General features: G+C 43.8%; 1 protein-coding gene across 4 annotated transcripts in view; it reads left to right on the top strand.

The window, feature by feature from the left end:
- COL4A5 (collagen type IV alpha 5 chain) overlaps positions 1 to 14234 on the top strand; it is a 117119-nt gene that overhangs the window by 38161 nt on the left and 64724 nt on the right. For all 4 annotated transcript variants that reach the window (XM_029067405.2, XM_029067407.2, XM_029067406.2 and 1 more), the window contains exon 2: positions 8155 to 8214. In XM_029067405.2, coding sequence (XP_028923238.1) covers positions 8155 to 8214 — 60 coding nt within the window. The remainder of the gene's footprint in view (positions 1 to 8154; positions 8215 to 14234) is intronic.

The raw sequence follows: 14234 nt of genomic DNA on the forward strand, positions 1-14234 counted from the left end.
CAGCCCCATGGCATTTAGGTACGTATCCCTAATTTATTTCCTCTCATTAATGTCTGTCTCCCCATCTAAGGTTGTAGGCAGGGAAGCTGTCTACCAACTCCATTGTATCATACTCTCCCAAGCGGTTCGTCCAGTGTTCTGCACACAGTAAGCTCTCAATAAATACCATTGAATGGGGGCTAGCTTCCCATTTGGAGGGAGATGAAAATCTCCTTCACACCAGACGGCAGCCTGCTTTTCTGTTTTGATTTCCTGTTTGTCAGAGTGTAGGTGACTCCCCCGCAGCCTGCCTTTCTGTTTTGATTTCCTGTTTGTCAGAGTGTAGGTGACTTCCCCGTGTCAGTTGAGAGGAAAGAGATGAATGTATTCCCTTGAAAAAGCTCTGAGAGCCTGTTAGGGGCATTGGGGAGGAGGGGCTGAAAAAAATCACTTTGAACTCTGTGGCAGAACCAGTTTACCCATTGAATTGAGGGGAAGAAAGGCAAGGAGATTGGAAAACCTAATCATGTGTGATTGATGTCAGAAAGTTAGGCAGTTGGAGAGAAGCACAGGTCCAGAGGCCTTGACAAATATTGGAAAGAATGCACAGACATCCCATTGTGTACCCTCAAAGGTATTAAAGAAAGTGCCAGTGCAGCTTGTAGCAGAACTTCTGCCCCCTCTGGGATATTTGGTTGAGATTTCAGTTGAAGGCAGGTGGGGGGCTATTTAGGTGCCCTGCAGGCAGAAGCTGCTGAAGTGGAGGAAAGGTGTGTGTGGAAGGAATTGTTTTAAGCTTTGTTTTGTTCCCTTTAGTTTCTGGGTGTAAAAATTTTACCTGATTATTCAACAGGTATCAAAACTCCTCCACACCCACCCCTAGCCCAAGTCCTGTCTCTGGTCCGGACCCCCCTCCCTCCTCTAATCCCACACATAACCACTCTCCCACTCTTCAAAGCCTTACTGAAGGCGTGTCTCCTCCAAGGGGTCTTCCTAGATTAAGCCCCACTTTTCCTCTTCTCCCACTCCGATCTGCATTGCCTTGCCCTGACTTGCTCTCTTTGCTCTTCCCTCCTCCAGCCCCACAGCACTTATGGTCATTTCTGTAATTTTATTTATCCCTTTGCTCTTCTCTATTCCCAACCCCAAAGCACTTATGGCAGTATCTGTAATTTTATTCATCCCTTTGCTCTTCCCCACTCCCATTCCCAAAGCACTTATGTACAGATCTGTAATTTTATTTGTGTTGATGTCTGTCTCCCCAACTCTAGACTGAGCTTGTGGACAGAGAATGCCACTGTTTATTGTTGTATTGTACTTTTCAAGTGCTTAGTACAGTGCTCTGCACACAGTAAGTGCTCAATAAATATGATTGAATTAATGAGTGAATAAACTTTCAAGGCGATTCAAGCCACCTCCCGTTGAACTAGTTTTCAGAAAGTAAGGTTGCAACCCGTTGCCTGGTGCATCTTGATTTATTTTTACACGTTTTTTTCCTGCCATCCACATAGAACTATACAGCTCTGAAGGGGAAATTTCAGTCCAGCCCTTGAGAATTTACCTCAGCATGTCTCCCCTTAGGATACCTTTACCTTAAAGGGGTTGAAAGCAATGACTTCACCTTTCAAACATTCCCGCTTCATTCCTCTGAGGGAGGTATCTGGCTATTAAAACTCCTATAATGCCTTCAAATGATGTTGTAATTGATTCTTAATTTATATCAGAAATTCATTCAATAGTATTTATTGAGCGCTTACTATGTGCAGAGCACTGTACTAAGCACTTGGAATGAACAAGTCGGCAACAGATAGAAACAGTCCCTGCCGTTTGACGGGCTTACGGTCTAATCGGGGGAGACGGACAGACAAGAACGATGGCAATAAATAGAGTCGAGGGGAAGAACATCTCGTAAAAACAATGGCAATTAAATAGAATCAAGGTGATGTACATTTCATTAACAAAATAAATAGGGTAATGAAATGATGTGTGTATATACATATAGATATAGATATACACATACACATATATCAGTGCTTAAATAATGAGGTATATAAGTCTACATGTAAAAAAGTCCAGTTGGCAGTTATAACTACACAAATGTATAGTTGATTCAGAATACTGAAGTGGTAGGTGGGGTAGATGTGACCAGAGAAGGGGAGAAATTGATCAGGGAAGGCCTCAATCTGTCGATGTTATTTACTGAATACTTATTATGTGCTGAGCACTGGGTTAGTCACTGGGGGAGGACAATATTGTAGTCTCTACACAATCCTTTCTAGACAAACTCACTGTGGGTAAATATGTTTATTTTTGTATTGTGCTCTCCCAGTCACTTAGTACAGTGTTTTGCATAGAGTAAGCGCTCAGTAAATTCGATTGACTGACAGTATAATAAAGTTGGTAGACAGGATCCCTGCCCACTAGGATCTTACAGTCTAGAAGGGCAGGAAGTGTAATTTCAAAAGGGCTTTGAAGAGGAAGAGAGCAAGGTAGGTGGATTTGAATTCATTCAATCGTACTGATTGCTTACTGTGTTCAAAGCACTGTACTGAGAGCTTGAGACAACTAACAGACACAATTCCCTGCCCACAACGAGCTCACAGTCTAGATCAGGGTTTTTTGTGGCGGGGTGGCTAGACAGACAGGATAAAGGATGTAAGCAAGCAGTAGGAAGCACAGTGAGTAAGCTTGAGGAATAAAGATTACAAATTGGGCCCTCAGTGTGGCTAAGTGGAAAGAGCACAGGCTTTGGAGTCAGAGGTCATGGGTTTGAATCCCGGATCGGCCACTTGTCAGCTGTGTGACTTTGGGCAAGTCACTTAACTTCTCGGTGCCTCAGTTACCTCATCTGTAAAATGGGGATGAAGACTGTGAACCCCCCGTGGGACAACCTGATCCCCCTGTGTCTACCCCAGCGCTTAGAACAGTGCTCGGCACATAGTGAGCGTTTAACAAATACCAGTGTAGAAGATTGTGGGTGAGTAGGAGGATGATGGCTGATTAAATGTCTTTGAGCTGAATGTAACACGTGCCAGGAACATTTTGAAGTGTACTAGGGTTAGTTGTGTGAATTTTTTTTTTAATGGTATTTGCTAAGTGCTTATCATTTGCCAGGCACAGTATTAAGTGCTGGAGTAGATTGGGGAAGATACAAGATAATCCCACCTGGGCCTCAAGGACAATCCCCATTTTACAGATGCGGTAGCTGAGCCACAGAGAAGTGACTTAGCCAAGGTCATGCAGCATACTTGTGGTCAGGCTCCCATTTTATAGAGGAGGTAATTGAGTCACAGAGAAGTTAAGTGACTTTGACCTCGGGAAATACTGATTGGTGGTCGGTCTCTGGTCTGTAAATGGCTGCTGGCTCTTCACTCCATCCTGGAGCCATGACCTCTTGAAGATGTCACAGGTGCTTGTGATAGACATGTCAAGGTCACCCAAGGGCCCTGGCCCTCCTGGATTAGGATAGGGGACCTTAATAATGATAGTTGTGGTCATTATTAATAATAATTATTGTGTGGTTAATGCTTACTATATTCCAAGCACCATACTAAGCACTGGGGTGGACACAAGACACAGTCCCTGTCCCACATGAAGTTGACAGTCTAAGGGAAGGGAAGAGCATGTATTAAATCCTTATATTACATTTAATCTTATCTATTAAGCACTTTTGTGCAGAGCACTGTACAAAACGCTTGGGAGAGTATAATATACCTCACACATTCCCTGCCCACTGTGAGCCTACAGTGTAGGGGACGAGTTTGAGTCTAGGGTGAGGAAACTGAACCCCAGAGAAGTTAAGCGACTTGTCCAAGTTCACGCAGCAGGCTAGTGGCGGAGCCAGCGTTAGAACCCTAGTATGTCTAACCTTACCGAGTTAGCCATCGAACGCTATGCCCTTAATCCATTTCTGAGTGCTACGTAGAAGAAATTCTGGGCATATTTGTCCTCTTATCATGCCGTTGTAATGCATTTGTGTTTAATTTGCGATAGCAGAACTGTTTCAAGGCCAGGCCGAGTAAGTATGTAAGGGAAAGTTCGACGTTGCTCTTCACCTCAAAGAACCACTTTTCTGTGATCCCCAGACTTCCATGCAGGCAAGGAAGAGGGCCAAGATGGAGTCCTCCCGTTAGGCTCATGATTCTCCTTCTGCTCCTGCCTGTTTTCCCTGAATTATCTGAGTCATTTCCTCCACCTGCCAGTGTAGATGCAGGCATCATCAGATCTTTAGACTGTAAGCTTGTTGTGGGCAGGGAATGTATCTGTTATATTGTACTTTCCCAGGCACTTAGTATAGTGCTCTGCACACAGTAAGCGCTCAATAAATACCATTTATTAGAAGTGCCTGGACCAAGTTGGTGAAGGTTTGGAAGAAGAGCACAGTGAAACAGTTGGTAAGCACATTCCCTGTCCACAACAAGCTTGCTTGGCACAAAATACCAACATTATTATTATAGTGTCTAACAAATGCCATTATTATTATTATTATTATTATAATACTTGTCATATCTCAGCTCACTGCAGCCACCTTGAAGACTTCCCTACCTCGGGTCTCTCCCATCTCCAGCCTCTACTTTGCTTTGTTTTGCGTTGCTTTGTGGTCAGATGACTTTCCATCATCCTGTGCATATCTCCCCACTCCTCCAAAGTCTCAGGTGGTTTCTTCTTTTCCCTTCTTCTTTATGGTATTTGTGAAGCGCTTGCTATATGCCAAACACTGAAGTAAGCATTAGGGCAGCTAGAAGATAATCTGGTTGGATACAATCTGTGTCTCCCCTGCTAAAGTGTAAGATTCCTAAGGACAGGAATCATGTCTCCTAATTGTGTCGGACTCTCCCAAGTGGTGCTTACAGTTCCCTGCACTCGGAAAATGACACTGATTGATTGGCAAGGAGAGTAGGGTAGAGCTGTCCTTCATAACAGCTAAAGGTCAAGCAGAATCCTTGACCAATCAGGAAGCATGTACTCCAACCTATATTCAAGGGGGGAAAAATACTCCATCTACATGCCCTTGATTTCATGCATTGTAACCTTTCCGTGATGGATTGTGGAATTACCACACAAATCCTGACATTTGCCAGATTATGAGTCAGCTCTCATGAAGGGAAATGGATTACCTGATGATAATAATAATAATTGAAGTATTTAAGTCCTTTTTATTTGCCAAGCACTGTACTAAGCTCTGGGGTACCCCACTTGGGGCTCACAGCCTAAGTAGTAGAGAGAACAGGGTTTGAATCCCCATTTTGCAGATGAGGGAAGTGAGGCACAGAGAAGTGAAGTCCAGCTGTTAGTCCTTTACTGAGCGCCTTACTATGTGCAAAGCACTGTACTAAGTGCTTGGGGGAATACAGTACGAGAGTAAACAAACACACTCCTTGCCCACCACAGGCTTACAGTCTAGATGGGGGGAGACAGACATTAAAATAAATTCCTGATGTTTACATAAGTGTTGTGGGGCTGGGATCGGGGAAGAACAAAGGGAGCAAGTCAGGGCCATGCCGAAGGGAGTGGGAAAAGAGGAAAGGTGGGGCTTAGGGAGACGTGCTTTCAATAAAGCCTTGAAGCAGGGGAGAGTAATTGTCAGATTTGAGAAGGGAGGGCGTTCCAGGCCAGAGGCAGGACTTGGGCTTTGGCGGCAAGATGGGTGAATTGGAGGCACAGTGAGGTTAGCATTAGAGGAGCAAAGTGTGCGGGCTGAACTGTAGTAGGTGAATAGTGAGTTGAGGTAGGAGATGACACGGTGATGATGAGGAGTTTTTTGTTTGATGTGGAGGTGGATGGCCAACCTCTGGAACATCATGATGGCTTACTGTTAAATCACTGGTACATTTGGTCTTCCCCACAAAACCACCATCACCTCTCCAGGTTTATATAACCAGCCTTTGGGCGACGAAGGTTACTTCACTGTAAGGTTACTTCACTGTAATTGTTCAGGCTAGGTGCCAAGGGGCTTTCTATGCCAAATGGGTTATGGGTCATATTTACGGCCCCTGCCTTGATAAGTGTGAGCCAACAACCTCGCTGGGCACCTTGGAGGTTCTGTTTGGCCATTCAACCTGTAAGATATTTTAAGACAGTGTTCCCTGATAATTTGCCCAAAGTGCCCTCCCCCCTACCCGCCCCCAGCCCCCCTGCTTTTTTAAAAATGGTATTTGTTAAACACTATGTTCCGGGCACTGTGCTGAGGGCAGGGGTGGATACAAGCTAATCAGAGTGGACAAAGTCCCTGCCTAACATCGGTCTCCCACTCTAAATCCCCATTTTGCAGATGAGTTGCCTGAGGCATGGAGAAGTGAAGTGACTTGCAGACAAGTGGCGGAGTCAGAATTAGAACTCAGGTCCCTTGACTTGTAGGCTGGTGGTCTTTCATCAGTAGTATTTGAGTACTGTGTGCAGAGAACTGTATTAAGCGCTTTCCACTAGGCCGTGCTGCTTATCACTGAATGCTGTTCTTGACGAAAATAAATGGAGTTCTGAGCCTTCTGCTTCCTGGGCCACTGAAGTTGTGGAAAAGGGCAGGATAGACAGGTGAGCAGAGGGAGTCTTCTTTCTCTCCATGGTGAATACCTTTCCAGTAACAAGTAGTTAAATAAAGGCTCTCTTAAGCTCAGCGTTTTAGGCAATATTGAATGGAAGGTGGCATCTAGTGGCTGGAATGTTTTACCACTTTTTTTAAAAAATGGTATTTAAGTGCTTACTATGTTCCAGTCACTGTACTAAGTACTGGGCTAGATACAAGCTGATCAGGTTGGATACAGTCCTTGTCCCACATGGGCTCAAAGTCATAATCCCCATTTTACGGATGGGGTAACTGAGGCACAGAGAAGTGAAGTGACTTGCCCAAGGTCCACAGACAAATGGAAAAGTGGAGATTAGAACCCAGGTCCTTCTCACTCCCAGGCCCATGCTTTATCCATTAGCCAGGGTGATTTGAACAGTGCTGTACATACAGAAAGTCCTGTTTCAAAAAGCAAAAAAACATTGATTACTTCTCATTCTGTCACGGTTAGGTTTAGCATGTGGCCTGGAAATATGGAGTGCTTCTTTGACCACAAGCACTGAGAAGTTAATTATTTGTGTTCGCCAAGTGGCAGAGAGCTGCCTTCTTATGGCCTCGAACTTTTCTTTGTCATAATAATAATAATAATGATAAATAATTGCAGTATTTGTTAAATCCTTATTATGTGTCAAGGACTGCAGTAAGCTCTGGGATAGATACAAGATCAGGTCCCACATGGGGCTCACAGTCTAAATAGAAAGGGGAGCAGGAATTGAATCACCATTTTGCAGATGAGGAAACTGTGCCATAGAGAAGTCAAGTAATTTGCCCATGGTCACCCAGCAGTCAAGTGATTGGGATTAGAAGCCAAGTCCTCTGGCTTCCAGGCCGTACTCCTTTTAGAAGAAGCATGGCATAGTAGATATTCATTCATTCAGTTGTGTTTATTGAGCGCTTACTATGTGCAGAACACTGTACTAAGCGCTTGGAATGTACAATTCAGCAACCGATAGAGACAATCCCTGCCCAGTGACGGGCTCACAGTCTAATTGCAGGAGACAGACGGACAAAACAAAACAACATAATCATGATAAATAGAATCAAGGGGATGTACACCTCATTAACAAAATAAATAGGGTAATAAAAATATATGCAAATGAGCACAGTGCTGAGGGGAGGGGAAGGGAGAGGGGGAGGAGCAGAGGGAAAGGGGGCTTAGCTGAGGGGAGGTGAAGGAGGGGAGGGAGGAGGGAGAAAGAGTATGGACCCGAGAGTGAGGTCATGGGTTCTAATCCTGTCTTCATCATTTGTCTGCTATGTGACTTTGGGCAAGTCACTTCACCTCTCTGTGCCTCAGTTACCTTGTCTGTAAAATGGGATTGAGACAGGGATCGTTTCCACCCTGATTTACTTGTATCCACCCCAGCATTTAGTTAGACTGTTTGGCACATAGTAAGCGCTTAACAAATACCATTACAATTATTATTTCTTATTATAATTATTATCATCATCATTATCAATAGGCCACGCTGCTTGTATTGTCATATTTTGTGGAGATGCCAACTGTAACTGTGTGTATCATTTCTTCCGGTATAAGTTCCTGTTGAAGAATACAACCACAGAGATGGAGTTCAGAGCCCAGATTAATTTTCCTTTCTCTTCCCCTCTCACAGGCTTGCCATGGCTGTTCTTCGGGCTCTAAATGTGACTGCAGTGGAGTTAAAGGGGAAAAGGTAAGCTCTCCTTGGCAAAGGAGTCGAAGTGTTTGTGTTTTTTCTTGAGGCTGGATACTATAGGGTCAGAGCAGATAGGTATGCCAAACCACATGGATTCTACTGGGTTTCCTGTATCAAGCATGTTTACCCCCAAGAGGCAACCTCCAAGACAGCACAACAGTGAGAAGGTTGCCATTAGAGGGAATTCTATTTCAAACCAGGGTTGGAGTGGGGAGGTCAGGACCGGGAGGTGAAATCGGGGTTGTTCTCCCAAAATAGAACAGGGATCTGTGAGATAATTCTCTGAATTCCTCTTAAAATGAGCCCTGCCTTTGTTTTCCCATCCTCTCCAGGGAACAACTACTATTTAATGCAAAATTTTTCTGCCCCTCCTCACCCTCCCCTCCATCTCAATTGGACCAGAGTCCACTAGGAACAGCACATAAAACAGAGGTCTCCACTAAGTCTCCACTAGGATTTTCCCAAGGGTCTCTCAGCCTGTTGAGGGCTATGCAAGTATTTGCATAGAATTTTCATGGGCCTTTAATTAATGTGCAGCTTTAGTCAACACTTTCTCACTGCTCCTCTGAACACTTCCATTATTTGCTTTTTGTCTTCTCTCTGATCACTCCCATTGTCCCAGGTCCCTTAGGTCAGTAGTGTCAGGCAGAGATGGAGGAGATGTTGATAGGTGACTCATTTTGCAGGACACTAGAATCAATAGTATTTATTGAGCACAGAGCTCTGTACTGAGCGCTTGGGAGAGTCCAATAGAACGGCATTGGCAGGTACATTCCATGCTCACAAGGAGCTTAGAGGGCAAGACAGACATTAATACAAATCAGTAAATTATGGATCTTGATGTAAATGCTGTGGGGCTGAGGTTGGGGTGAATAAAGACTGCAAATCCAAGTTCTAGGGTGATTTAGAAGGGATTGGGAGAAGAGGAAATGAGGATCTAGGCTGGAGGACCTTTTGGAGGAGATCAGGGGTGGTATAACTGCAACATCCAAAAGACCTAAGTAGAGCAGGTGCTAGTATTGAAGAGGGCAAGCTCATTAAGGGCAGGGAACATGTCTGCAAATTCTCCTATATTGTACCCTCCCAAGCAGTTCGTACAGTGCTGTACACGTAGTAAGCACTCAAAAAATACTGTTGATTGGGCTGAATGATCCACTAGTCTGATCCATACTGAAATCTCATTTAAGTTCTCCCAAAGTCCAAGCTCGGAGCATCATTTCTTGACTGTGCCTTGGTGACTACTGACTACTGACCTTCACATCAACTCTGTTTTCTTGTACCCTCCCAAGTGCTTAGTACAGTGCTCTGCACAAAGGAAACACTCAGTGAATATGAGTGATTTATGGGACCACCAGGGATTTGAGGTGTGGTTCTGTGAAGTCGTTACCTGAGCAGTGGGATGGTTCAGTCAATCCAGTCTTTTATTGAGTGCTTAGTCTGATTAGAGCACCTTACTAAACACTTCGGAGAGTGCAACTGGAGTTAGTAGAAATTATCTCTGCCCTTAAGGAACTTAGAGTATGTGTTTATATCTCCACCAGTAGAATTTATTGAGCATTTACTGTGTGCCCAACACAGTAGTAAGTGTTTGGAAAACAACACAGCAGAGTTGGTGGATCTGATCCCTGCCCCAAAGGAGCATACAGAGTGTAGAAGCTGTGTGGCCAAGTGGAAAGAGCACAGGGCTGGGAATCAGAAGGACCAAGGTTCTAATCCTGGCTCCTCCACTTGCCTGCTGGGTGATCTTGGGCAAGTCCCTTCACTTCTCTGTGCCTCCATTACCTCATCTGTAAAATGGGGATTAAGACCGTGAGCTCTATGTGGGTCAGAGACTGTCTCCACCCCAGCGTTTAATAGAGCGTCTAGCACATAGTAAGCACTTAACAATATTATAAAAAAAACCAAAACCCACGTTTTCCCCATAGTAGATTTCCATCCTGTCTACTCAGAAAATAATCCCAAACCTTCTTAGTAACTGATACCTGGGGTAATTTTTAGCTTAGTTCATGTGTTAGTAATACTAATAATAATGTTGGTATTTGTTAAGCGCTTACTACGTGCAGAGCACTGTTCTAAGCACTGGGGAGATACAGGGTCATCAGGTTGTCCCATGTAGGGCTCACAGTCTTCATCCCCATTTTACAGATGAGGGAACTGAGGCACAGAGAAGTGAAGTGACTTGCCCAAGGTCACATAGCTGACAAGTGGCAGAGCCTGTAATGATGGTATTTGTTAAGCGCTTAGTATGTGCCAAGCACTGTTCTAAGCCCTGGGGTAGATACAAGTTAATCATGTCGTCCCAAGTGGGGCTCACAGTCTTAATTCCCATTTTATAGATGAGGTAAATGAGGCACAGAGAAGTTAAGTGACTTGCCCAAAGTTACACAGCTGACAAGTGGCGGATCTGGGATTAGAACCTACGACATCAGACTCCCAAGCCCATGCTCTTTCCACTAAGCCACGCTGCTTCTCTTAGTGGCATTCTTCTTACTCCAGAATGCAGTCTATCCCCTCCTTAAATCAAAATGTGCACATTGTTTCTCATGAATGATGCTGAATTAAATCCTAAATTAGCCAATGCTGAAAAGGAATTGATGCTGAGGTTCATTTAGGCATTTATATAGCTTGCCAGTTCTAGAATGGAGGAAAATTGCCCAAGACTCCATTACGTTGAAGGTATTGTAAGCAAATTATAAAAATAAAAGCTAAAACACCCCAAAGGTGAAAATTGTCCACAGTGTATTAACCTAAAAATCTGTCAAATTGCACCCTGAATTGCTTTTAAAACCAAAAATAAAGATGTACCCTATGAGTACTTTGTCAGAAAAGTGGCTTTTTAATTACGATCTGACTTGCATATCAGATCTGCCCAAATTCATAAGCCATTATGTGTCTTTTGGGGATTTTTTTTCCTGACTTGAAGTTGCAGGACTCTTTCATTCTGCTTCATTGGTCACTAGCATCAGTGTTAGAAAAGTTAGTGAAAGAAAATCCCGAACATCCGGATAAACACTATGTAGCTCTTAAATTTTCCCTTACTGCTCTGGACGCCTTCCAGTTGTAGCTACTTCTGTCCCATATTTAAATGTTCAAGACTGAACACCATTTTCTAAGTTCAACCAACCAATTCCAACCAACCAACAAATCAAGGAAAACTGCCTTTCTGTGTTCCGAGCCAAAGCTCTTTGCCAGAAGCTTGCCTTTGTCTTCAAAAAGATTTCTCTCAGTCCGGGAAGAACATGCATCTATTCTGCAGTGCCCTAGTCCCCAATTCCCAAGTTGTGATTAAAGAACCCATTATTATTGGATGCTACAGAACATATCGACAGTCCAGAATATCATGCTGTGTGGGCTTGTCAGATAATAATAATTATTATTATAATCATTGTAGTATTAAGTGCTTACTGTTTGCCAGGCACCATACTAAGCACTGGGATGGGTACAGGCATATCGGGTTGGTCACAGTCCCTGTCCCATGTGGGGCTCACAATCTTAATCCCCATTTTACCTATGAGAGAACTAAGGCCCAGTGAAGTGATTTGCCCAAGGTCACACAATGGACAAGCAGTGGAACCGGGAGTAGAACCCCGGTCTTTCTGAATCACATAGGCCCTTCTGAATTTGATAGGCCCGTGCCCTGTCCACTAGGCCATGCTACTTCTCTATTTTTGCTGAGAAAGCAGATGGGGCTGTAGCAGTTATCTAACAAACTGAGGTTGGTTTCTGCCTTCTAAAAGGCAGAGATGCTGAGAACCAGATGGCCCTTGGTTTAATGCCAAATGGTGTTTATTTGTATTTACTAAGGTGCTATCTGTCTTCCTTCCCTTTTACTATAACCACACCTCCTCTTTCCCCTTTCTTCCTTTCCTCTCTTTTCCCCATTCCCCTCCCGCTAAATATCTCCTGCATGTGAGCAGCGTGGCTCAGTGGAGAGAGCACGGGCTTTGGAGTCAGAGGTCATGGGTTCGAATTCTGGCTCGGCCACTTGTCAGCTGTGTGACTTTGGGCAAGTCACTTAACTTCTCGGTGCCTCAGTTACCTCATCTGTAAAATGGGGATTAAGACTGTGAACCCCACGTGGGAAACCTGATTCCCCTGTGTCTCCCCCAGCGCTTAGAACAGTGCTCAGCACATAGTAAGCGCTTAACAAATACCAACATTATTATTATTATTATTATTATGTGAGAGATTGCTGAGTTTATAATAATAATTATTCATAGTAATTATATTTCTATTTGTTAAGTGTTTTCTGTGTGCCAGGCACTGGGGTGTATTCAAGCAAATTGGGTGTGATATAATCCGTGTCCCACATGGGGCTCATAGTTTTAATCTCCATTTTACAGATGGGGTAACTGAGCTGCAGGGAAATGAAGTGACTTATCCAAGTTCACTCAGCAGACAAGTGAGAAGAGGTGTGGCATAGTGATAGAGCATGGACCTGGGAGTCAGAAGGACCTGGGCTCTAATCCTGTCTCCGCCACTGCAGTGTAACCTTGGGCAAATCACTTCGCTTCTGTGTGCCTCAGTTCTCTCATCTGTAAAATGGAATTAAGGCCATGAGCCCCACTTGGGACATGGACTGTGTCCAAGCCTATTTCCTTGTATCTACCCCAGCACTTAGAACAGTGCCTGGCACACAGTAAGCACTTAGCAAGTACCATTAAAATAAAAAAGTGATGGAGCTGGGACTAGAACCCAGGTCCTTCTGACTCCCAAGCCTGAGCTCTTTCCACTAGGCCACACACAGAGAGAGGAGAGAATGAAATGGAAGGAAGGACAGGGGAATGGCATGAGATAGAAGAGACTAAAAACCTGGCAAAATTTATGGACTGGATCATCTGGCATGGGGGATGGCAAAAAAAATTCCAGAGAGAATTGCTCAAATAACCTGAGTCTGGTGCAGTATGAAAGAGCTGAAGAGCACTACAGTAAGAGGCTGGCAGTGACAGGGAGGTTCTGCGAATTCTGTTGTATTGTACTCTAAGTACTTAATACAGTGCTCTGCACTTAGTAAGCACTCAATAAATACCATTCATTGATTGATTGAGAGGTAGCCATTGAGCTGGGAGTCCTGGGGAAATGCAAACCTCTGCTGAGTAACCATGAAGATTATGAGCCCAATATGGGAGAAGGAATGTTCTGACGTGATTGATTGTCTTTGCCTTGTATTTACTCCATTGTTCCATAGAGTGCATGAAAAAGAGTAAATGCTTAACTAATATCACAAATACTATTATGTTATCACAGAATAGAGTATGTGGGTGTTGTATGTGTGTAGAGGAGGACTGTAAACTCCTTGAAGGTAGTGATTGTGCCTACTGACTACATACTGCACTCTTCTCTCCTCAAGTGCTTAGTACAGTGCTCTGTCAGTGATCGATCAGTACCTATGACTGGGGGGGATGGGAGGGAGAGAGGAGCAGCCACGTTAGGAGAGTAGAAGAGTGTTACACTAAGCGCCTGGCAACTAGACAACGATGAGTTTTGTATTGCTGATAAAAATTTCAGTTAGTTCCCGACAGGACTCTGTAAAATGATGCCCTCCATTAGAATGTAAATTTGAATTGATTATGATGGGAAACAGTATTGCTGTTCCACTTGCTTTTTTGGGAAAAAAAATGTAGGCATTATTACCATTGGTAAATTTTATCTATGTATATGCTTTTTAGAGATGTAGAGCTATTATATGGGGTTGAGGCAGTTTTTGTAATAAGCCTTGGAATGATGACTGCTTCTTCTGGAGAAGGGGAAGACTGGTTTAAAAAAAAATTGAGTTGAGAAATTTAAAGTTTTAAGTTCCAGCGAAGTAGAGACTTGTTGCCCAGGAATTTATAGTTTTAGGTTCCAGAGAAGAAGGGACTTGTTCAACTGGTGGAACCAAACGCCATCCCTGGCAAATGAAGAAGCCGAGAGCAAATCTCAAGAATCCCAGCTCTCAGACAATTTTGTTCTTCAATCAGTCATACTTATGAAGTGCCTATTTGCAGAGCACTGAACCAAGTGCTTGTGAGAATACA

The sequence above is a fragment of the Ornithorhynchus anatinus genome, chromosome 6 (assembly GCF_004115215.2).
Source record: "Ornithorhynchus anatinus isolate Pmale09 chromosome 6, mOrnAna1.pri.v4, whole genome shotgun sequence".
In the NCBI taxonomy this organism is placed as follows: domain Eukaryota; kingdom Metazoa; phylum Chordata; class Mammalia; order Monotremata; family Ornithorhynchidae; genus Ornithorhynchus; species Ornithorhynchus anatinus.